This window comes from Saccopteryx leptura, chromosome 2 (genome assembly GCF_036850995.1).
Source record: "Saccopteryx leptura isolate mSacLep1 chromosome 2, mSacLep1_pri_phased_curated, whole genome shotgun sequence".
Lineage (NCBI taxonomy): Eukaryota > Metazoa > Chordata > Mammalia > Chiroptera > Emballonuridae > Saccopteryx > Saccopteryx leptura.
This window is the reverse complement of record NC_089504.1, coordinates 216,096,303-216,120,404: the sequence shown is the minus strand read 5'-3', so window position 1 is coordinate 216,120,404 and position 24,102 is coordinate 216,096,303. Positions and strand designations below refer to the sequence as shown.

The window sequence follows — 24,102 nt, the reverse complement described above, 5'->3', positions numbered from 1 at the left end:
GGTCAAGGCACATATGGGAGTTGATGCTTCCTGCTCCTCTCCTGTCTCTCTCTCTCTCTCTCTAAAATGAATAAATTTAAAAAAATTTGCAACAACAACAAAAAAGTACCTGGATTCTAAAAGTAGTCCCCAGATATTAGAAAAGCTGCTGAATCATAAACTTTAGCTTACAGCAGTGGTTTTCAGCCCTTCTATGTTTGGGTACAGGTGAATAGAATTATTTCAGGGTGCACTAAGGCAGAAATCATGCTGAGCATAAGCGAATTCGACTAGGATGATTGGGTCTATAAACTTCATACGACATCAGGATGGTTAAAACTCTTTCGTGGACTGGCCCAAAATTTCTGGACTAGCACTGGTCCACGAACTGGCAGTTGAAAAACAGTGGCTTAGTCAAAGGTATGGAAGGACTTATATCTTTGGAAAGCAAAGTTAGTAAAATCTTGTTCCTGGCTCATTCTCCTTCCCCTACTACCCCTGATAAAAGAGATCAAGTGGAGTTGAGCTATAATTACCTAGATTTTTCTAAGTTTAGAATTCCTGTGGGTGACTTTATGTTGGGGCAGGAGTGTCTCTGGTTTGAGTGGTTTTCATTCCTAAGCCCCCATGAGGCCAAGGGTCTCACTCGTTTCGGGACCTTGGACTCTGGGTTAGTCAGTACATAGCTGGTGACTAAAGTGGAGCTAAGTGTTAAAGGGATGACTGTATTTCAGTTAACTTTTTATTGGTTTGTTATTACGGAGGGAGTTTCATCCTCAGTGTTACTAGTAGTTCAGTGCAGGGGTCATTTTGAAGTGCTTGGCCCGTTGTCCTGTTGCACTGGGGTGACCAGTGCTGCTGGTGTGCTCTCGACTCCCTTTTCTGACGCAGCAGCTGTGGCTAGTTTGGTTTGGGCTGGTGTTTGTTAGCGTCAGCAGCAGCCGCAGGAGGAGTGCTCTTGCTCCTGCTCTGGCCCCGGCTCCTCTTCCCCGAGTGTCACCTTCCCTTCCCTACCCAGTGAATCCCCACCGTTGCTCTTCACTCACATCATCCAGGCAGCTCCTTAAAGAATGCCCATTTTCCAGCTCAGGTTTATGGATGCATGTGTTATCAGGTAAGCAGGAAGTCAGATGCACCTAGTCCATTGAAGATTGGTTTCTGGCACTCTCTGTCCTGGGAGCCCAGGCCCCTGGTCACTGAAACCAACATGCCAGGAAAAGGTTTGTTATGACCTTCACGGGCAATGTACCTGGTACAGCAGAACCCAGGGAGCAAGCTCATCCCCCTTCTGTGGTCTCCATGTCCTTTCTTGGAGTTTGCTGTGTCCTGGTGTGCCCTCCGAGTAGTTCCCAGGGAGGACAGTGGGGAGGGATGCAAGACCCGGTGGTGGTAGCCTCCTGTTGCACCAGGCCTCTCCCCTGCACTTGTCTTGGGGACAGAAGAAGGCCTGGGAATGCTCACACATCTTGCATTTGTAGCTGAGCTTCAGTCATGCTGTGTGTTCTGATACTAGCAAGGTTCCGTACGTCAGTAACTGCAGGTGTCCTTCGTACTGGGACAGGCCCTTGTGCAGTTGAAAGTTGGCATGTTGGAGGATGGGGTGTCTGCTCCCATACAGGTAGAGACACCAGTGCCCTGCCTGGTGCCTGTTGTGGCTGCTGCTATATTTGGCTATTTCTGATTCAGACAGATTGAGCAACTGTTGAAGCTGCTGACAACTGAGATCCTGCACCCTGACAGCCATGCCCCCAATGGGGTAAAGAGTCACTTCGTCGAGATTTTTTTGGAGGAGCTGGCCAAAGTGGGCGCCGATGAGGTGAAGGGGGCAGGGGTGTGGGCAGTGGGCTGGGTGGGGTTGGAGGCTGAGCCCCATCCCGGGTGTTTGTGAATGAGGGACTGAGGCAGCTCCTGCCTAACTTCTCCTGTAGCTGACAGCAGACCAGAACCTCAAGTTCATCGATCCCTTCTGCAGAATCGCTGCCCAGACTAAGGAGTAAGTGCAGGGACTCCCTCTATCTAGCCTCTTCTTTTGCACTGAGTTCTTCAGGGGACTGTCTTTGGGAAGTCACTGTTTCCTTTTGGGAAGAGGAGAGGAGTTGTGTCCACATGACAAAATCACCAGAGGGGCCATTGGGCAGTGGGTGTGGAGATATTTTCACAGGAGTCAGCATTCCTCTTGATAGTGCTGCCTAATGACCTTTGTACCTGCTGCCCCATCAGCTCCCTAGTTTTACATAACATCACTCGAGGCATCTTGGAAACAATTGTGGAACAGGCCCCATTTGCCATCGAAGACCTAATGAATGAAATGGAGGAGGAGGAAGAGGAGATGTCAGAGGATGACGAGCAGGAACAAAATGTGCCATCCAAGAGGCTGTTTGAGAAGCCATTTAAAGGTGAGGATTATAGTGCATTTAGTATGACATGCTCACTGCTTCTGCACCACCTGCCCTTGTTTGAGCCAGCAGTGTGTTTGCTAGGATCCCTGCACTCACCTCCTGTCTGATCTCCTTTTTTTTTTTTTTTCATTTTTCTGAAGCTGGAAATAGGGAGAGACAGTCAGACAGACTCCCGCATGCGCCCGACCGGGATCCACCCGGCACGCCCACCAGGGGCGATGCTCTGCCCACCAGGGGGCGATGCTCTGCCCATCCTGGGCGTCGCCATGTTGCGACCAGAGCCACTCTAGCGCCTGGGGCAGAGGCCAAGGAGCCATCCCCAGCGCCCGGGCCATCTTTTGCTCCAATGGAGCCTTGGCTGCGGGAGGGGAAGAGAGAGACAGAGAGGAAAGCGCGGCGGAGGGGTGGAGAAGCAAATGGGCGCTTCTCCTGTGTGCCCTGGCCGGGAATCGAACCCGGGTCCTCCGCACGCTAGGCCGACGCTCTACCGCTGAGCCAACCGGCCAGGGCTGATCTCCTTTTTTCTGCTCTTGCCCCAAAGTCTATTCTTGGCCGGCAGCTTGTATTAGAACAGCGGTTCTCAACCTGTGGGTCGCGACCCTGGTGGGGGTTGAACGACCAAAACACAGGGGTCGCCTAAAGCCATCCGAAATACATATTTTATTTAAAAATGTATTGTATAATAAATATGTATTTTCCGATGGCTTTAGGCGACCCCTGTGTTTTGGTCATTCGACCCCCGCCGGGGTCGCGACCCACAGGTTGAGAACCGCTGTATTAGAACAAGCACACATATCACTCACTCTCCTAACTCTTGCTCCATGGCTGCCACCCTGACTCCCCTAGCTTTGCTCTGTCCACCGGTATCTGCCCTGTGTCACTCTAGGAGCCCTACCCTGACCACCCTGCTTAAAGCGAAGCCTCCAGCCACCACTCTGCCTTACTTGCTGTCTCACTTCCTGGCATGAATCACTCATAGTTACATGAATCACTTGTTCATTCTCCCTGGCCTGTCTTCCCCACTGAGTGTTGGCTCCAGTAGGACAGGGTGCTCTGATGATCACAGCTGCATCTGCACGTGCCAAGAGCATTGGCTGGTACAGAGACCAGGAGTCTGGATGAGTGAATAAATGAATGAATTTCTAGGTGAGTGAATGAATGGATGAATGAATGAAGGGAACATACCTCAAGTGAATGTCCCACTGCCGGGCTGTGGTTATCCAGTGTGGCCTGTTTTTAGACTTGATGCTGATGTGGGCATTATGGGACCTCAGCTGCTCTTCCCTGGCTGATCCCACTGGATGGCCTGTGCCGTGCACGGTGTATCGTGCCCTATGGCTGTGGTGGGTGGGTCATTGTTCACCAGCTTTAGGACTCTTAACTACCTCCGGCTTTTTTGTTTTGTTTTTTTAGTAAATGCACAAAACAATTTATGATTAATAATTTTTAAGTTACAGTCCAGTGATGTTAAGCCTATTCACTTGGTGTGCGGCTGTCATCACCATTCATCTAAGAATTTTCCATCTTGCCAAACTGAAACTCTTTCCCCATTAAACACTAACTACCCACCCCATGTCCGCTTCCTCTGCCCTTGGCAACCACTATTCAACTCTGCCTTTATGAATTTTATTGCTTTAGGAGCCTCATATTAGTGGATCATATAGTATTTGTCTTTTGTGACTTACTCTACTCAGCCTAATGTCCTCAAGGTTCATTAAAGTCATAGCCTGTGTCAGGATTTTTGTTTCTTTCTAAGGCTGAATGATGTCCCATTGTACGCATGGACCACATGTTGCTTATCCATTCATCCATTGATTAACACTTGGATTCTTGCCATGTCTTATCTGTTGTGAATAACGAAACTATGAACATGGGTATACAGTGTAGCTCTTTTTTTTTCTTTAATGAAGAAGTTAAATATTTTATTATTAAACTTTGCTTCCTTGCAAGCCTATTGCTTCATTGTATAAAAATACCACCATCAAACTCAGTATAATGCAAAATTAAGATAGTATTTGTTCACCGTTTGACACTATAACAACTGCTAGTTATTTCTAATGAAAAGATCAATTGAGTATTTTGACACAAGTGCAGAAACCAATATAAGCAAGTTATAATATTATATGAGGCTTAAGGTAACAATGCTGCCTTGGCCAGGTAGCTCAGTTGGTTAGAGCCTCATCCTGACATGCCAGGGTTGTGAATTCTATCCCTGGTCAGGACACATTTAAGAATCAACCAGGCCTTGGCTGGTTTGCTCAGTGGTAGAGCATCGGCCCAGCGTGTGGAAGTCCCAGGTTCAATTCCCAGCCAGGGCACACAGAAGAAGCGTCTGTCTGCTTCTCCACCCTTCCCCCTCTCTTTTCTCTCTGTCTGTCTTCTCTCTCTTCCCCTCCCACAGCCAAGGCTCCATTGGAGCAAAAGTTGGCCCGAGCGCTGGGGATGGCTTTATGGCCTTTGCCTCAGGTGCTAGATGGTTCCTGTTGTCATGGTGCAATGGCCTACATGGGCAGAGCATCGCCCCCTGGTGAGCGTGCCGGGTGGATCCCAGTTGGGCGAATGCGGGAGTCTGTCTCTCTGCCTCCCCACTTCTCACTTCAGAAAAATACCCCCTCCAAAAAAAATGAATCAACCAATGAATTACATAAATAAGTGGGACAACAAACTGGTGTTTCTTCCTCTGCCTTCCTCTCTCTCTAAAAAAAATAAACCAATACAATTTTAATTTTTTCTTTTTTTTTTTTGTCTTTTTCTGAAGTTGGAAACAGGGAGGCAGTCAGACAGACTCCCACATGCGACCGGGATCCACCTGGCATGCCCACCAGGGGGCGATGCTCTGCCCATCTGGGGCGTTGCTCTGTTGCAATCAGAGCCATTCTAGCGCCTGAGGCAGAGGCCACGAAGCCATCCTCAGCGCCCGGGCAAACTTTGCTCCAATGGTGCCTTGGCTGCGGGAGGGGAAGAGAGAGACAGAAAGGAAGGAGAGGGGGAGGGGTGGAGAAGCAGATGGGCGCTTCTCCTGTGTGCCCTGGCCGGAAATCGAACCCAAGACTCCTGCATGCCAGGCCGACGCTCTACCACTGAGCCAACCGGCCAGGGCCTTAAACCAATACAATTTAAAGAAAAGATAACAATGTTATCCTTGAATTAGTAAATTTTTATAACTAGATATGACCACAGATAATTTCAGGAATTTTGAATATTATAACTGTAGCCTCGCCTAGAAATCATAGGATGTTGTGAGAAAGATGCACATTGTTTTTGTTTGCAATCATTAGAAAGTTAAGGGGTATTTTTTTTTTTTTTTTTTCCTGAAGCCGGAAATGGGGAGAGACAGTCAGACAGACTCCCGCATGCGCCCGACCGCATGCGCCCGACCGGGATCCACCCGGCACGCCCACCAGGGACGACGCTCTGCCCACCAGGGGGCGATGCTCTACCCCTCCGGGGCGTCGCTCTGCCGTGACCAGAGCCACTCTAGCGCCTGGGGCAGAGGCCAAGGAGCCATCCCCAGCGCCCGGGCCATCTTTGCTCCAATGGAGCCTCGCTGCGGGAGGGGAAGAGAGAGACAGAGAGGAAGGAGGGGGTGGGGGTGGAGAAGCAAATGGGTGCTTCTCCTATGTTCCCTGGCCAGGAATCGAACCCGGGTCCCCTGCACGCCAGGCCGACGCTCTACCGCTGAGCCAACCGGCCAGGGCAAGGGGTATTTTTTTAGTAGCAGTTTTGTTTCTTTTCCCATTGGTGTTATTAAAAGTTGCTATTTTAGCCTGACCAGGCGGTGGTGCAGTGGATAGAGCGTCGGACTGGGATGCGGAGGACCCAGGTTCATACCCTGAGGTTGCCAGCTTGAGTGCGGGCTCATCTGGTTTCAGCAAAAGCTCACCAGCTTGGACCCAAGGTCACTGGCTCGAGCAAGGGGTTACTTAGTCTGCTGAAGGCCCACGGTCAAGGCACATATGAGAAAGCAATCAATGAACAACTAAGGTGTCGCAACGTGCAACGAAAAACTAATGATTGATGCTTCTCATTTCTCTGTTCCTGTCTGTCTGTCTCTATCTATCCCTCTCTCTGACTCTCTCTCTCTCTGTCTCTGTAGGAAAAAAAAAAAATGATGTGTTGGCAAAGACACAGAAACCTGCACCCTGTGCACTGTGGTGCAACAGTTGTGAAAAATGTACAGTGGTTCCTCAAAAAACTACCATATGATCCAGTAATCCCACCTCTGGGTATCCACTCAAAATAAATGAGAGAAGGGTCTTGAAGAAATACACTGGAGGTAGTCCTGGCCAGTTGGCTCAGTGGAAGAGTGTTGGCCCGGTGTGTGGATGTCCCTGGTTTGATCCCAGGTCAGAGCACAGAGGAGAAGCCGCCATCTGCTTCTCCACACCCCCCACTTCCCCTCCTTTAGCCATGGCTTGAATGGTTTAAGCAAAGTTGGCCCCAGACGCTGAGGATGGCTACAAGACCTTGCCTCTGGCACTAAAATAGCTTGGTTTCCAAGTAATTAAGCAGTAGTTCAGACAGGCAGAGGATCACCCCCTAGTGCAGGGGTCAGGAACATTTTTGGCTAAGAGAGCCATGAATGCCACATATTTTAAAATGTAATTCCATGAGAGCCATACAACGACCTGTGTACATTAGGCATTATCCAATAAAAATTTGTTGTTGTCCCGGATAGCTGTGATTGGCTCCAGCCACCCACAACCATGAACATGAGCAGTAGGAAATGAATGGATTGTAATACATGAGAATTTTTTATATATTTAACGTTATTATTTTTTTATTAAAGATTTGTCTGCGAGCCAGATGCAGCCATCAAAAGAGCCACATCTCGCTCGCGAGCCATAGGTTCCAGACCCCTGCCCTAGTGGGCTTGCCAGGTGGATCTCGGTTGGGGTACATGTGGGAGTCTCTTTCTGCTTCCCTACCTCTCACTTAATAACAATAATAATAATAATTAATAATAATAAAAGAAATACACTGGAGGCCCCACCCAAATCTAATCACAGTGAATAAATTAAGAGAAACATGAATGGATAACAACAAAAAACAGTACTGAAACCAATTTTGCACAGGAAGCTTGGGAGATGTTATTACCATAATCCGCCTGATGTTGGGACAAAACTGCACAAACATGAGTCTGGTGCTTTTGCAAGTGTGAGAGCTGTGAGTGAACTCCATCCTCCTCCATCAAGAGAAGGGATTGAAATTAATGACATCCTGCAGAAAAACCAGGACTTGTCAACAAATCTTGTTATGAATATGGCTAGCTAATCAAAATGAAATTAGTAACATATAATACATAAAAGCTACTGAAGAGTGAAAATGTAACCCCTCTAAATATAGTAGAATGAAACAACTAAATCTAGCATGGCTGTCTTAATGATGAATAGAAGATTTAAAATAGCAACTTTTTTTTTTTTTTTTTACAGAGACGGAGAGAGTCAGAGAGAGGGATAGACAGGGACAGACAGACAGGAACGGAGAAATGAGAAGCATCAATCATTAGTTTTTCGTTGCACGTTGCGACACTTTAGTTGTTCATTGATTGCTTTCTCATATGTGCCTTGACCGTGGGCCTTCAGCAGACTAAGTAACCCCTTGCTCGAGCCAGTGACCTTGGGTCCAAGCTGGTGAGCTTTTGCTGAAACCAGATGAGCCCGCACTCAAACTGGCGACCTCAGGGTCTTGAACCTGGGTCCTCCGCATCCCAGTCCGACGCTCTATCCACTGCACCACCGCCTGGTCAGGCTAAAATAGCAACTTTTAATAACACCAATGGGAAAAGAAACAAAACTGCTACTAAGAAAATACCCCTTGCCCTGGCCGGTTGGCTCAGCGGTAGAGCGTCGGCCTGGCGTGCGGGGGACCCGGGTTCGATTCCTGGCCAGGGCACATAGGAGAAGCACCCATTTGCTTCTCCACCCCCACCCCCTCCTTCCTCTCTGTCTCTCTCTTCCCCTCCCGCAGCGAGGCTCCATTGGAGCAAAGATGGCCCGGGCGCTGGGGATGGCTCCTTGGCCTCTGCCCCAGGCGCTAGAGTGGCTCTGGTCACGGCAGAGCGACGCCCCGGAGGGGTAGAGCATCGCCCCCTGGTGGGCAGAGCGTCGCCCCTGGTGGGCGTGCCGGGTGGATCCCGGTCGGGCGCATGCGGTCGGGCGCATGCGGGAGTCTGTCTGACTGTCTCTCCCCATTTCCGGCTTCAGGAAAAAAAAAAAAAAAAAATACCCCTTAACTTTCTAATGATTGCAAACAAAAACAATGTGCATCTTTCTCACAACATCCTATGATTTCTAGGCGAGGCTACAGTTATAATATTCAAAATTCCTGAAATTATCTGTGGTCATATCTAGTTATAAAAATTTACTAATTCAAGGATAACATTGTTATCTTTTCTTTAAATTGTATTGGTTTAAGGCCCTGGCCGGTTGGCTCAGTGGTAGAGCGTCGGCCTGGCATGCAGGAGTCTTGGGTTCGATTTCCGGCCAGGGCACACAGGAGAAGCGCCCATCTGCTTCTCCACCCCTCCCCCTCTCCTTCCTTTCTGTCTCTCTCTTCCCCTCCCGCAGCCAAGGCACCATTGGAGCAAAGTTTGCCCGGGCGCTGAGGATGGCTTCGTGGCCTCTGCCTCAGGCGCTAGAATGGCTCTGATTGCAACAGAGCAACGCCCCAGATGGGCAGAGCATCGCCCCCTGGTGGGCATGCCAGGTGGATCCCGGTCGCATGCGGGAGTCTGTCTGACTGCCTCCCTGTTTCCAACTTCAGAAAAAGACAAAAAAAAAAAAAAAATTAAAATTGTATTGGTTTATTTTTTTTAGAGAGAGAGGAAGGCAGAGGAAGAAACACCAGTTTGTTGTCCCACTTATTTATGTAATTCATTGGTTGATTCATTTTTTTTGGAGGGGGTATTTTTCTGAAGTGAGAAGTGGGGAGGCAGAGAGACAGACTCCCGCATTCGCCCAACTGGGATCCACCCGGCACGCTCACCAGGGGGCGATGCTCTGCCCATGTAGGCCATTGCACCATGACAACAGGAACCATCTAGCACCTGAGGCAAAGGCCATAAAGCCATCCCCAGCGCTCGGGCCAACTTTTGCTCCAATGGAGCCTTGGCTGTGGGAGGGGAAGAGAGAGAAGACAGACAGAGAGAAAAGAGAGGGGGAAGGGTGGAGAAGCAGACAGACGCTTCTTCTGTGTGCCCTGGCTGGGAATTGAACCTGGGACTTCCACACGCTGGGCCGATGCTCTACCACTGAGCAAACCAGCCAAGGCCTGGTTGATTCTTAAATGTGTCCTGACCAGGGATAGAATTCACAACCCTGGCATGTCAGGATGAGGCTCTAACCAACTGAGCTACCTGGCCAAGGCAGCATTGTTACCTTAAGCCTCATATAATATTATAACTTGCTTATATTGGTTTCTGCACTTGTGTCAAAATACTCAATTGATCTTTTCATTAGAAATAACTAGCAGTTGTTATAGTGTCAAACGGTGAACAAATACTATCTTAATTTTGCATTATACTGAGTTTGATGGTGGTATTTTTATACAATGAAGCAATAGGCTTGCAAGGAAGCAAAGTTTAATAATAAAATATTTAACTTCTTCATTAAAGAAAAAAAAAGAGCTACACTGTATACCCATGTTCATAGTTTCGTTATTCACAACAGATAAGACATGGCAAGAATCCAAGTGTTAATCAATGGATGAATGGATAAGCAACATGTGGTCCATGCGTACAATGGGACATCATTCAGCCTTAGAAAGAAACAAAAATCCTGACACAGGCTATGACTTTAATGAACCTTGAGGACATTAGGCTGAGTAGAGTAAGTCACAAAAGACAAATACTATATGATCCACTAATATGAGGCTCCTAAAGCAATAAAATTCATAAAGGCAGAGTTGAATAGTGGTTGCCAAGGGCAGAGGAAGCGGACATGGGGTGGGTAGTTAGTGTTTAATGGGGAAAGAGTTTCAGTTTGGCAAGATGGAAAATTCTTAGATGAATGGTGATGACAGCCGCACACCAAGTGAATAGGCTTAACATCACTGGACTGTAACTTAAAAATTATTAATCATAAATTGTTTTGTGCATTTACTAAAAAAACAAAACAAAAAAGCCGGAGGTAGTTAAGAGTCCTAAAGCTGGTGAACAATGACCCACCCACCACAGCCATAGGGCACGATACACCGTGCACGGCACAGGCCATCCAGTGGGATCAGCCAGGGAAGAGCAGCTGAGGTCCCATAATGCCCACATCAGCATCAAGTCTAAAAACAGGCCACACTGGATAACCACAGCCCGGCAGTGGGACATTCACTTGAGGTATGTTCCCTTCATTCATTCATCCATTCATTCACTCACCTAGAAATTCATTCATTTATTCACTCATCCAGACTCCTGGTCTCTGTACCAGCCAATGCTCTTGGCACGTGCAGATGCAGCTGTGATCATCAGAGCACCCTGTCCTACTGGAGCCAACACTCAGTGGGGAAGACAGGCCAGGGAGAATGAACAAGTGATTCATGTAACTATGAGTGATTCATGCCAGGAAGTGAGACAGCAAGTAAGGCAGAGTGGTGGCTGGAGGCTTCGCTTTAAGCAGGGTGGTCAGGGTAGGGCTCCTAGAGTGACACAGGGCAGATACCGGTGGACAGAGCAAAGCTAGGGGAGTCAGGGTGGCAGCCATGGAGCAAGAGTTAGGAGAGTGAGTGATATGTGTGTTTGTTCTAATACAGCGGTTCTCAACCTGTGGGTCGCGACCCCGGCGGGGGTGTTTGAGGTGATGATCTGACCAACTGAGCTATCTGGCCAGGGCCCTTTGTCCATTTTTCAACTGGATTATTTTATCTTTGAATTTTAGAAGTCCCCCTTTCAGATGTATGGTTTGCAGATAGAGTCTCCCATTCTGAATTACATTTTTACCTATTGGTAGTCTATTTTGATGCACAACATGTTAAAATTTTCATTTAATCTGGTTTTTCTCTTTTTACCTGTGCCTTTCTTGTCATATCCAAGAAATTATTGCCACATCCAATGTTGTGAAGCCGTTGTCCTGCTTTTTCCTGAGTTTTATTGGTTTAGGTTTATTATAACATATCTAGGTTGCTGGTCCAGCTTGAATTAACATTATGTGTGGTGTTAGGGAAGGATCCCTCCTCAGTCTTCTGCATTGATGTCTGGCTTTCCCAGCCTCATTTGACTGTAAAGTCAGGGTTTACTTCTTCCTCCTCTAATTTTTTTTTTTTTTTTGTATTTTTCTGAAGTTGGAAAGGGGGAGACAGTCAGACAGACTCCCGCATGCGCCCGACCAGGATCCACTGGGCACGCCCACCAGGGGGCGATGCTCCGCCCATCTGGGGCGTCACTCTGCCGCAATCAGAGCCATTCTAGCGCCTGAGGCAGAGGCCATGGAGCCATCCTCAGCGCCTGGGCCATCTTTGCTCCAATGGAGCCTCGGCTGCAGGAGGGGAAGAGAGAGACAGAGAGGAAGGAGAGGGGGAGGGTTGGAGAAGCAGATGAGCACTTCTCCTGTGTGCCCTGGCCGGGAATCGAATCCGGGAATCCTGCACACCAGGCCGATGCTCTACCACTGAGCCAACCGGCCAGGGCCGCCCTCCAATTCTTGATGCCCTTGCTGGCCTGCTCCTTGGCTTTCTTGTTAGGCCCTTCCCCCCCCCCCCCCACCATTTGCTCTGGCCATCCTGCATTTCACTTGTCCTCTTTCTAACTCTCGGCACCTGAGTCATGCCGGAACTGGCAGGCCCAGGAGTCTCCTAGAGGTCCCACCTGTGTCCACCTGTGTCTGTGTGCAGCTCTGTTGTTCTCACTCTGTGCCACACACGCCTGCCGCTCGTGGCCACCTGTGATCCAGAAGCTCTCGTCTGTAGGGAGTGACATCAAAGTTCTTTATGTTCTGAAACATTGTGTCCATCAGGCCCACGCCGAGACTGGACTAGCTACCCTTCTTCCTCACTTCTGGAACTTCTGACACCACATTTGCCTAAGATGCCCAGTAGTAATTTCCTCTTGATTCCACTCCTTAAGGACTGGTCAGGTCTTATAGCCTCTGGAACGTCTCCCTGGTTTTCAGGCCTGCGGTAAGCCCCACTCCCCTCAGTGTGAGGCTGTTGGGGTAGCCCCCCAGCTGCTGGGGCTGGTCCCCAGGTATGTGTGTTGTGTTGGGGCCTGTGACACTGGGTGTTTGTCTTTGAGTTCTTAGAGCCCTTTCATTCTAGGCTCCTTCTGTGGGACTGAATCAGACATGGGTGAGGAGCAGGCTGGAGATGATGAGGACAGCGCTGGCACCATCCTTCAGGTGAGTGGCATGTGCTTGTGGGCCGAGCTCTCAGCCTCTGCCCACTGCTTCACTGTCAACTTTGGGAGCTGATGGGGCTGGAGGGGAGGACAGCAGCCATTTGCTGAGACTTGGGGAACTCCTTGTTTGCAGGACATGAGTCCTTGAGAATGGGGTTGGGGGCCAGGTGCTTGGAGACTGGGTTCAGAGGCTTCACTGTTCGTCAGCCACCCCAGGACTGCCCCTGCCGCCTCCTGGGGAGCTGGGGCAAATGAGGTGACATGTGTCCAGGGGCTGGCATTGGGATCCCTGCTAGGAGTCAGAGCTCTGCTGACAGGACTCGTGATTTCAGGTGATTTGGGAATATGGAGAATTTATAACTTTTAAATGTTCATTATTTGCAGAATTAGTCAGATTTTAGATATCTTGAGTTAACTAAAACTTATCAAAATTAATTTTACTTATTTTCATGTGACTACCAGAGGATTTAAATTAAATTACAGAGAGGCTTGCCCCTGCCCCTACCCCCACATACCTGTTGGGCAGCGCTGCCTTGAGTGAGCCGTAGACAGTTAGTTACCTTTGCTGAGGGGACATCAGAAGGACATTAGGGTGTGTCCTTGTGGTTAAGGTGCTTCTCTAGTTGGTTCATCTGGCAACACCTGGGCAGTGACTGACTTCCTCCTTCATGTCTCTTTGTGAAACAGTTTGACTATGAGGCTGTTGCCAACAGATTGTTCGAAATGGCCAGTCACCAGAACACCCCTTCTCAAAACAGGAAGCGTCTCTACAAAGTGGTCAGAAAGTAAGTGTTTTCTGGGACGGTGGCTGGCCTATGCTGGCCTGTGCTCGCTGCCTTGGGATTGCCCCTTCCCTCTCAAGTGGCCTCCGCTAGGGGGAGAGGGAGGCAGTCCTCAGCTTCAGAGCTCAGGTAGGGAGTGACCTCACAGAGGGCTGCTGTGCTGTTGGGCTGCCTTCTCTGAGGTGGCCTTCTTTATCATCTGGGAGCTACAGCCATGGTGAGTGACTGTCTTGTTCTTGCAGGTTGCAGGACCTTGCCGAAGGTGAGCACGAGCAGTGCACTGAGACTGGCCCCAGAGGAAGCGTCTGTCCCCTCCTTTGGAAGAGCATTGGCTCATGTGTTCACCCTGGCAGCATGAACAGTCCGCAGAGAGGCCGCTGTTTTGGAGGGAGGGGCCAGGGGCTCTGCAGCTCGTGGTTGTTCAGTGCTTTGGTTCTCAGATCTGAGCATGAGAGTAGTCAGTGCTGGATCCAGGGCAGAATGGGGCCTGAGAATCTGCATTTCTAGTTAATGTCCAAGCATGCTAAGGCTGCTGGTCTGCAGCAATGTCTCCACATCTCTGTGCGTGGCTGATGGAACTGGTATGGTTTATTCTGAAGACAATTTTTTGGAAGGTTTATGCTTGGAGAGGTAGCATTTTCCCCCCAATATTTTGTTACAAAAATGTTTCAGAGTTGAAAGGATTTTATTGTTAAGGCCTGCATGTCCACCACCTCATTTATTGTCTTTGTTTTGTCACTAATCTGCCCATCAAGCCCTATTTTTCTTCTTCCATGAGGCTGTACTTTATGCTCATCATGAACTAAAGTCCAGTGTTTTTTAAGTGAAATTTACATACAGTGAAATGCATGACTACTCTGTGAATTTTGACTGGTGTACCAACCTTTGTAACTCAAAACCCATCAAGATACAGAACATTACCGTTGCCCCAGAAAGCTCTTTCAAGCCCCTTCCCAACATAAGCATTTTTAAGAAGTAGGCATGGCGAGTTCTGAATGCTCCCAGAATAGGTTCTTCCATGTTGTGCTGGCTGAGCTGTGGTGGGTGTTGGAACAGGGCCTCCTTGCACGAAGCTTGGGGAGGGGCTACTGTGGGATCACATGGAGCAGTAAACTCACAGACCGAACCAGGCCTGCCCTCAGCCCCTGACTGTCTGCCCTGGTCCTTAGGCCTCTTCCCTGAGGATGACATCCCAGAAAAAGCCTATAGGAAACTGCAAGAAGGGAGGCAGAAGAGGAAGGCCAAGAAGCGTTTGCCCAAATCCTGGCTACAAAACAAGACAGGTAGGACTAATGCCCACTGACGGTGGTAGGGCTTACCCACCTGTTGTAATGGGAAACACGCCTGCGACTGTCTCCCCAAAGCTGGCCTCCAGGTACAATCCGCCCTCCCTGCCATTACTGCCCCCAGTGCCACGTGTCCTGGAGATGGGGTGCCCTGGCCCAGACGCCCTGCAGTAGCAGGGCTGCCATGCAAAGGCTGGACCTTGGGCTTTTCTGGCTGCCCAGGGCCGTTCGCCATCTTCCCTGCCCTCCACATCTGTAGTTCTGGTTTGGGCTGCTGCTTCCTAATCTTTTTTATTTATTTTATTTTTTTTCTTTCGTGACAGAGACAGAGTCAGAGAGACAGACAGACAGGAAAGGAGAGAGATGAGAAGCATCTTTGTTGTGGCACTTTAGTTGTTCATTGATTGATTTCTCACACGTGCCTTGACCATGGGGCTACAGCAGACTGAGTGACCCCTTGCTCGAGCCAGTGACCTTGGGCTCAAGCTGGCAAGCCTTGCTCCATCCAACCAGATGAGCCTGTGCTCAAGCTGGCGACCTTGGGGTCTCAAACCTGGGTCCTCTGCATCCCGGTTCAACACTCTATCCACTGTGCCACTGCCTGGTCAGGCCCTTTTTAATCTTTGATCTGTGTGCCTATGGTGGATTTTGACCCATCTACTCCTCATCCTTCCAAGTCTGTTCTCACTGTTTTCTCTACAACCTTAGAGGCGTTCCCCTCCCTCTTTCCTCCCTCAGCTTGTCCACACAAGTGTGGTAAGAATGTGACGCCTTCGCTAAGGGCTGCTCTATGCTCCTGTCATCCAGACCCTGTGCCCACAGTAGACCACCAGGGGGCACAGGCTGTCTGCTGCAGTGGAAATGGGCTGAGCCCTTTGAAGGGTCTCCTGATTCACCCTTGCTCTGGCCCAGGCCACCCTCATTCATATCGTTTTATACCTGGGCCTCGCGGCAGGCACAGGGCCAGCTTGCACACCTACTCTAGGCCAGCCCCTGAACACCATGTCCTGGCTCTCTTGTGCACCAAGTTGAGTCACAGCTCCTGGCTCTGCTTTTTGAGCCTGTCCCTTCTGACCAGTGTCACCTCCTGCCCTCTGTCCCATCTTTGCCCGATCCTCTCCTCACGCTGCTCTTTCTGAGGCTGGCATTCTGGTGTCAGGAGCCGGCATATCCCACTGGCGTGGGGTCCCTAGCTGGCTGGTGGGTGTCTGCCGCCAAGGCCGTGGGTGTTTCTGTGCCAGGTGCTCTCGTGTCCTCTGCTGCCCGGGGGCTGGCACTGTCAGTCAGTAGTGATGTGAAGTAGCCCGGGCCTTTGCCCCCTGATTCATGTGGCCTTGCTGTTTTAGGGAGAGGTGAACAGGAGGACCCAAGTGCAGACCTGAGTTCCAGATTGAAGAGGACGAGGCAGCGGCGGGGCACGGAGGCTGACCCTGCTGTGCCCCAGGAGCAACTCAGGGGCCGTGGCAGGAGAGGGGTGCACAGGAGGAGGCAGCGGCCTAGGACAGGGGCCAGAGCGAAGGTGCCTGGCTGCCAGGAGCCAGGCATGAAAAGGAAGTGGACGCGGGAGAACAAGAAATGATGCCACCAGGCCCTGCCAGGGCAGGACACAGTTGTCTCCGTGGCTCCTCCGGTCTGTGTCATGTTGGATGAGCGTGCAGGACAGGTGGGCAATGGTCCCGAGACTCCAGACACGGTCAGAAGGTCAGCACCAGATGAGGTTGGCTGTCACTCAGTGTCATGCCTCAGAGAGCTCTGCTGCTGTGCTGACCTCAGCCAGATGGGGACCCTGGGAGTTGGAGCTCCACACAAACAACTCTCCCCGACCAGGCTGGGACCAGCTACAGGTGGGGTAGCCCTAAATAAAATGCTATGTGATTGTTAGAGATGGAGTCCTGCCCCTGTGCATTTACGCTGGGTTGCTAGTGGGGTGAATTGACACGTGCCAGTTCCCAAATAGTGTTTATATTGTCTGCCTATTTTTATGGGGAAAAAATCTGTTTATTTATGTCTCAAAATCTGGAAGAGGACGCCAAGTTTTGGCCGTGGGTTCCTGGATAGGCTGTTATTCTGCACACTTAAACTTGTGCTTGGAGTTGACAGCGGACCCTGGTGCTTGGGGTCGATGTGCCCATGGCAGGAAGGGCAACTCCTCTGCTCACCCTCATCTTCTGTGATGTGGAGGCAGAACTGGGTCTGACGTCCAGTGGGCAGACGCTGTCCCTTCCCCACATCTTTCTCATGCCTTCACATGTGGTTTCAGCCCTGTGTTCATCCCGGAGGCTTCAAGCAGCTGCACGTTTGCTGGACCAGAGTGCCATGGGGGGGTGCCCACCAGATTGGAGTGTGATCTGAGGAGCCCCTGGCCTCAGAATCCCAGGGCCGTGGGGGCTCCTGGTGGCTTCCAGGAAGTACTGCAGAGGTGACAGGTGGGCGCTGTCTTGGGTTTACCCCACACCTGTGTTCCACGGGCACTCTAGCCAGTTGGGCCACTGCTCAGCTAAGGCGTGTGCGTGAGCCCGCTGAGAGGACCGCCCTGGGGAGGACTCACAGTGCCTTGATTGAGCTCCTGTTCCCAAAGTGCTGCTTCATAAGTTTGTCCCCCCTGCAGCGGGAGCCAGTGCCATGTGGGTCCCTGTAAAGCCAGCAGGCAGGGCCGGGGCCACTATCACAGCAGCCCGGCCCATGCAGGTTCGCATTGGATTCGGACAGTCGGTAAAGAAACAGCGGAGCCAAAAACTGATGGGCCATAGCCTTTAATCCTACCTTGCACCCGGCGGGCAAGTAAAAACATACACTGGGCTCCAAAACCCAGTCACACTCAGTGCTCACAAAGCCACTGACTTATCCAAGTTTCCTAGAATCAAAGGTTTCTAGCTCACCAGCCTTCTTCTCCTCAGTTCCCCATCTCCTTCCTTATCCCAGATACAAACTCTACACAAACTGGCATCTCACTCAGCACTCCGCCATCTTGGCTGCTTCTCCTGGCCTCCTCCACGTGGCCTCCTTTAGCTGCTGGCTCTACTCTCTCCGCTCTCTCATGCTAACCTCAGGAACCAAGAGCGCAAACTCTCGTTCCATCCCCATTTTATAGTGTAGAAATCCAAACCCTTAATCCAATATACATAATAGGGAAGTCTCTAATACAAAGTCACTTCTCTGAGGCATGATAGGATTGTACCACCTTACACCAAAAAGGGTAGGAAAGGCTTAATCCCAAAACCAAGCCCCAGGCTACAAGGATTCTGCCTGCCTTCAGCCCACCCCAACACACATTAATACCACCTGGGCAACGGCCTCTTTAACAAAGTGAGCATAATACATTTTATCTGCCCAACAGTCCCCTTTCAGTCTAGCTGGGTGGGACAGGAAGAAGGAAGCATGGCAGCAAAGTCTCCTGAAGTTCACAGTTCCCTTTTTCCAAGCAACTCTCAGTCTGTCAGCTGCAGTTCCTTTGGTCATAAAGTAAGGGAGGGAACACCACACCCGTGCTAATAGAAATTCCTGGGGGTAGGAGCAGTCCTATTCAATGTAGCTCCTAAATCGGAGCCCTTCCCACTGCATCAGCACCACAGTGTGTCACCATCCCCTTCAGAGTCTGAACTAGAACCACGTTTTGTCCCTGCCATGGTGACAGCCTCACAGCACCAGCGGCTGCTGGCCCTCTCCCGTCAGGACAGGTTCTTGCGGGGCCCAGTGGGAAACCTGAGAAATGGAGCCTGGCCACCACCAGTGTTCCCCAGGAAAGCCTGTGTGCAGGAGTTGGCACTGGTTTATTTCCTGTGAATTCTTTTAAAAATGCTTTATTGAGAAATGGTTCATATACCATATAGTTCACCCATTTAAAGTGGACAGGTCAGTGCTTTTTAGTGTGTTCAGAGTTGTGTGAGTATCACCACAGTCAATTTTAGAACATTTTCACCCCAAAAATTTTCTTTAGCTATCACCTTAGCAGTCCTTGGCGACCACTAGTCTTTCTGTCTCTGCAGATTCCCTGACTTGGACTTGAACGTAATTGGGGTTATGCAGTGTGAGGTCTGTGTCTGCCTCTTCCAGTGTGCAGGTTTTCAGCGTTCATCTGCCTTGCTGCACATGTCAGAACCATGCTCCTTTTATGGCTGGATGACATTCCATTGTGGCAGTGGACCACGTGTTTATTCATTTGTCCTCAGGGACTGTCCCTCAGCCTTTCCCCACCCTAGTTACTGAGAGTAATGCTGCCACGAACATTCACACACAGGATTCTGCATGGACTTGCTTCGTGTCCGGCCACGTCTCTAGGAGTGGAGCTGCTGGTTCAGGAGGTGGGAGGTAACCATTTGAAGAACTGCCACATTGTCACAGTGGCCACACCACTTTACATTCCTACTGTAGGGAATGGGGACCCCTTTATGGGGTGAACTACTCATGGACACAGTTTCAGGAGCGTTTGATGATGCCTCTTGACCTGTAAGCCTGTGGCATGGCCACCACAATGGTACAGCTGACCAGAGGACTTGGTGGCCCAGCAGAGCCCTCTGCTTACCTGCAGGGATTCTGCCTGGCCCTGCACAGAAGGGCACACTGAGGAGGCCTGCTCCTGGCTTATCCCATCAGTGCCTCGCCTGGTCCCTCGGCCCCAGGAGATGATTCTTCTCAGAATACTTGGCTTGACCAAATGTATGATCTTGGGCCAGCAACAACCACACTAAGCCTTCACTTACCCATTAGTAAAATGGGAACAATGGGTTTTTGATGAGGGTTGTGCTGTTTTTCCAAAACAATCTCAAACTTCCTGAAAAGTTGCAAGGACAGTTTCCCTCAAACTGAGAGTGTGTTGCCTTGACGCCCATTGTTTTATCTATATTATGTCTTGTGGTTTCTTTTTCATTTCTTTTTCTTTTTTACTTATTAATTTTTAGAGAGAGAGAAACATTGACATGTCCTCTCATATGCATTCATTGGTTGACACTTGTATGAGTTCTGACCGGGGATCAAACTTGCAACCTCAGCATGTCCAACCAACTGAGCCTCCTAGCTGGGGCCTGTGCTTTTTCTTATTTTATCTAGTAGGTTATGATATATTACTGTCGCTTGGAGCGGGGCTCAGCTGTCAGGTGGCCCATTTCCATGTGGCTGGCTCGGAGGACTTGGCTTCTCACCGCCAGCCTGGCTGGTCCACAGGTGAGGCCCACATGAAGGGCTTTCCTTCCTGAGGGTTCTCCCTTCCTGAGAGTTCTCAGAGTCTCAAGGCCCCCCTCCCCAGCTGTTCAGGCCCAGGAGATTGCCTCTGGCCCCTCTCTCCAGGGGTCACCAGGGGAGTATGGACCAGATTCAGGTAGCTTGTTCCTCCCTCCAACTCCCTCACTTCCCATCGCTTGGAAGATGAGACCCCAGCAGGACACTACACCCTTGTCCTCAGGCCAGGTCGGCCCAGGCCCAGCCGCCTGGGGCGCTCAGCCACTACCCCACCCGTGGCTCCATGCTGTTCAGGGCACCCCCTCTGTTGCAGTGCTAGGGTCTCACACAGACAAGCCTTGTCCCCATGTTGGCTTGGCCCACACAGAGTGCCGTGATCCCCATTGGCACACCTTTCATGTGTCCCAGGACTCTGAGCTGCAGAACTTCAAATGTTGACCGTTGTTTGTGGATTCTGGCTAACCCCTAGGCCTTTGGGTGCCCCATGCCCCAGGCAGCCCAGCTCTTTGCCCCTCCCTGCAGTCACCCCTCTCCCTCTTGTTCCTTCCCCATCTCTCCTTTCCATCATAAGTATTTATTCTCTCTGTGCTGCATAACCAATGATTGAATGCTTATGGTCAGGTGTCAAAGTGTCGGGGTTCAACCCAGAAGGCCTGCGCTCGGGGTCTCTCACAGGCTGAAATCCAGGTGTTGGCCCAGCTGCTGTCACATGTGAGTTCGGGTCCCTCTTAACACCTCATCAGTTATTGGCAGAATTTTATTCTTTGCAGCTATAGGTCTAAAGTTCCCATTTTCTTGCTGGCTGTCACCCAGGGTCACTCTGAGCTCCCCTGGCCGCCCACAGTTCCCAGCCTTGGAGAAGTCTGAGCTCCAGCTCACCTGCAGCTCGCCTGGTTAGGGCCGGCCCACCCAATGGGGGATCACCTGGGTTGCATTGGGATGGGCATCCTGGGGCCCCTGAGAGTTCTGCTCCCACAGTCCCTACATCCTGGTCCTCTCTCTCCTGAGTGTTATTCCTCAGTGCTTGACCCAGAGCAGAAGAGGCAGGGGCCCTTTCCTCCTCTTCCCCTGGATACTTCACTGGCCTGGAAGGTTTGCCAGAGTAAAAGGAGTGGAAAACACTGGAATGCTTGGGGATGGGGGTCGGCATTAGGGTCAGCGAAATCGGAGAGTGGCCCCAAGCTCCCTGGATGCCCACACTGGTCCGCCTTGTCCAGCCCAGCCATGCTGCCAGCTTCCTTGGCCAGGGGCCAGGGAGTGGGGGCCAGGGCAGCAAGGTGGGGGTAGGGAGGGATATTAAGGTCACCCCACCTTAACCCACAGCCCTGAAGCCACCATCTCAGAGTCAGCACTTTTGCGCTTACCAGCACCCTAAAACCCCCCAGGTATGCCCTGTCTGTCCTACCTGCTATCCCCCGAGCTCGGGGGGCAGGCCGAACATGCATTGGGCATCCAGACCTGGCTGGCCTGGCAGGGAGCAGGCGGAGCTCATGAGTGTAGGACAAATGGTGCTGGCGCCTGTTTGCCACCTGACTGGGTTGTGGCCGTGCAGCCCTGTCTCCTGGGTGTGAGTACCCGTCACCAGGATGAAAGCGTGTGACCGAGCTGCTCAAGGCTGGCCCTGTCCTTTCCCTAGAGAGTGCTAGGTGGGCTCCCACTCTGGCCATTTCCATCACTAACCTTGACCTGAGTGTCCTGGGGTGGATCCTGCCTCCAGGCTGGAGGGCCAGGCCACTCACAGGTGCTGGGTTCCCTGCCTCTGTGCCAGCACAATCAGTCCTCACCTGCCCCTCCCCCATGGCCCCAGGACCCTAGCCTATTGGTGGTCCCCAGTACCCACTGTACCCCATTGCTTTGATGCACTTGAGCTGCCTGGGTCTTGTACTCATGCATTTCTCTCCCTGGGTGGGAGGGTGGGTGGATTTCCAGGTAGGTGTCCATCTTGGCAGCCCTTGCACTCTGAAAATAATGTCCCTCTGTCTGCTAAGGCTTGCACACCCCACGGCTGTCTCACGGTGTTTGTGGTGAGCAGGGCATCCCACGTACTGGCCAAGCTCCCTTCCCCTCTACTCAGCTTTGTGGTTTCCAAGCTGAGAACTTTCTCACAGCCTCTTCCCTGTGTGCCAGTCAGATGCTGCTTCATGCCCTAGCCAGTGGTACAGTGGATAGAGTGTCACCCTGGAGTGCTGAGGTCACTGGTTCAAGCCTGGGGTTACTGACTCTACCCTGAGGGCCCTGCCTTGACCCCCCTAAGTCACCTGTTCAAGCCCGATCAGGGCTTGACCCCGAGGATGCCAGCACAATCACGAGGGTGCTGGTTCGACCCCTGTGATTGCTACTTCAAGCCTCTTTTAGCCACAGTCAAATGTACAGGACGCTTGAAGATTCTAACAAAATGAAAGGCATTTTGTGAAATTCACGTGTCCCCAAACCACAACATGCCTTGTGTAATTCATAATGTATTTTAACCTTTGCCAAGTTCATTGTTTTATTTCAAAACACCGACAAGTATTTGTGTGCCTGGAGCTGAAGGAAGTTGAGTCTCCCCACATTCCAGAGGCCCCCACAGCCCTGCACCCCAGAGCAAAGAGCATGATGTGGAATGGCCCATATATTAGTTCGTGTCTAAGCCAGGACAGGAAGGACAAGACAGGGACAGGAATGCCACCACTCAACCTGCTCTGCACCTGCCCACCCCATGCTCTGTTCCCACCATTTTTGTCATACTGCGCCTATCACAATGGTAGTTTGGGGGTCATGTTCAATATGGGAACTCTTACCTCAAATGTAGTGTTAGCGTCCATCACTCCTCGCTGCGTGGGCTGTGATTGGCACTCAGTAGGAATGAATAGGGAAGCACCACAATGACACGGGTGATGTATTCATCTGTGTGTCTCATGACGACACTGGAGATGCCCACCATTCCGGCCCAGGTCATTCTAAACCAAGGGCAAGGTCACCCATTGACCTACCTCCTTTGCTGTCCAGATGCCCTCAGACTTTCCCTGCTAGAGGGTAGCCAAGAGTTGATGAGTTTCTCTTTAGAGAAAACAAATGGAGGGTGGGAGCCAAGTGACACCTTTGTGTCACCCCTAATGAATGAGGAGGTCTTGATGAAACAGGTGCTGGCATCACATAAGGAGAAACCAGCAGATAGAGTGCCCCCTGGTGGAGGAGCCTGCACTGCCTCTGAGGACGCTGGGGGCAGGGAGAGGAATCTGAGGGCGCCTGCGTTGGGTTACACCGGTAGAGTTAATGCCAGTCTACAGAAATGCAGGGGTCAGAGGAACATGTTAAATGACACAGAGGGTCTGCAGACTGTGTCCTTCAATCCAGGGGAGATTCCACAGGACAAACAGCCTGGTTCTGCAACAGAAACTTGTAAGAACCGAGAAACCAGGGGGTCTCAGTCCATGAACGTGTTTGTTATTCAAGTGAAGAAAACGGAAAAAATGAAAGTGTTGTCTCGGGTGTGATGATATTGAGGAGTTACTGCTGACTTGGGGGTATGAGGAGGCTGTTGTTTATAAAAGGGAGACCAGAGACCCAATTCTGAGCTGGACAGTTTGCTCTCAAGGACATCACTGGCCCTGAGAGTGAAATCTAGATGGTCACAGTACATCAGTGTCCCCTGCCTAAATGAGAGGCTGGTGTGGAGAGGTAAGACTGTCCTTGTTTGAAGCATACACATGAAGTATTCGAGGGCGAGGACCTTTTAGGTTGGCAATGGTGGTTGGGGTTTATTATATGGGGGTTTTTTTTTTTTTGGTTTTTTTTTTTTTTGTATTTTTCTGAAGCTGGAAACGGGGAGAGACAGTCAGACAGACTCCCGCATGCGCCCGACCGGGATCCACCCGGCACGCCCACCAGGGGCGAAGCTCTGCCCACCAGGGGGCGATGCTCTGCCCCTCAGGGGCGTCGCTCTGTTGCAACCAGAGCCACTCTAGCGCCTGGGGCAGAGGCCAAGGAGCCATCCCCAGCGCCCGGGCCATCTTTGCTCCAATGGAGCCTTGGCTGCAGGAGGGGAAGAGAGAGACAGAGAGGAAGGAGGGGGGGGGGGGGTGGAGAAGCAAATGGGCGCTTCTCCTATGTGCCCTGGCCGGGAATCAAACCTGGGTCCCCTGCACGCCAGGCCGATGCTCTACCGCCGAGCCAACCGG

At 50.9% G+C, this 24,102-nt stretch overlaps 1 protein-coding gene across 4 annotated transcripts in view; it reads left to right on the top strand.

The window, feature by feature from the left end:
• The window catches only part of RRP1 (ribosomal RNA processing 1), a 31,046-nt gene extending 14,398 nt beyond the window's left edge, over positions 1–16,648 (top strand). For all 4 annotated transcript variants that reach the window (XM_066370067.1, XM_066370066.1, XM_066370065.1 and 1 more), the window contains exons 6-13: positions 1,666–1,795; positions 1,908–1,972; positions 2,200–2,375; positions 12,621–12,700; positions 13,387–13,484; positions 13,724–13,743; positions 14,651–14,764; positions 16,114–16,648. In XM_066370067.1, the coding sequence (XP_066226164.1) occupies positions 1,666–1,795; positions 1,908–1,972; positions 2,200–2,375; positions 12,621–12,700; positions 13,387–13,484; positions 13,724–13,743; positions 14,651–14,764; positions 16,114–16,346 (916 nt within the window). In that variant the 3' untranslated portion in view covers positions 16,347–16,648. The remainder of the gene's footprint in view (positions 1–1,665; positions 1,796–1,907; positions 1,973–2,199; positions 2,376–12,620; positions 12,701–13,386; positions 13,485–13,723; positions 13,744–14,650; positions 14,765–16,113) is intronic.
• Positions 16,649–24,102: the final 7,454 nt, after the last annotated feature.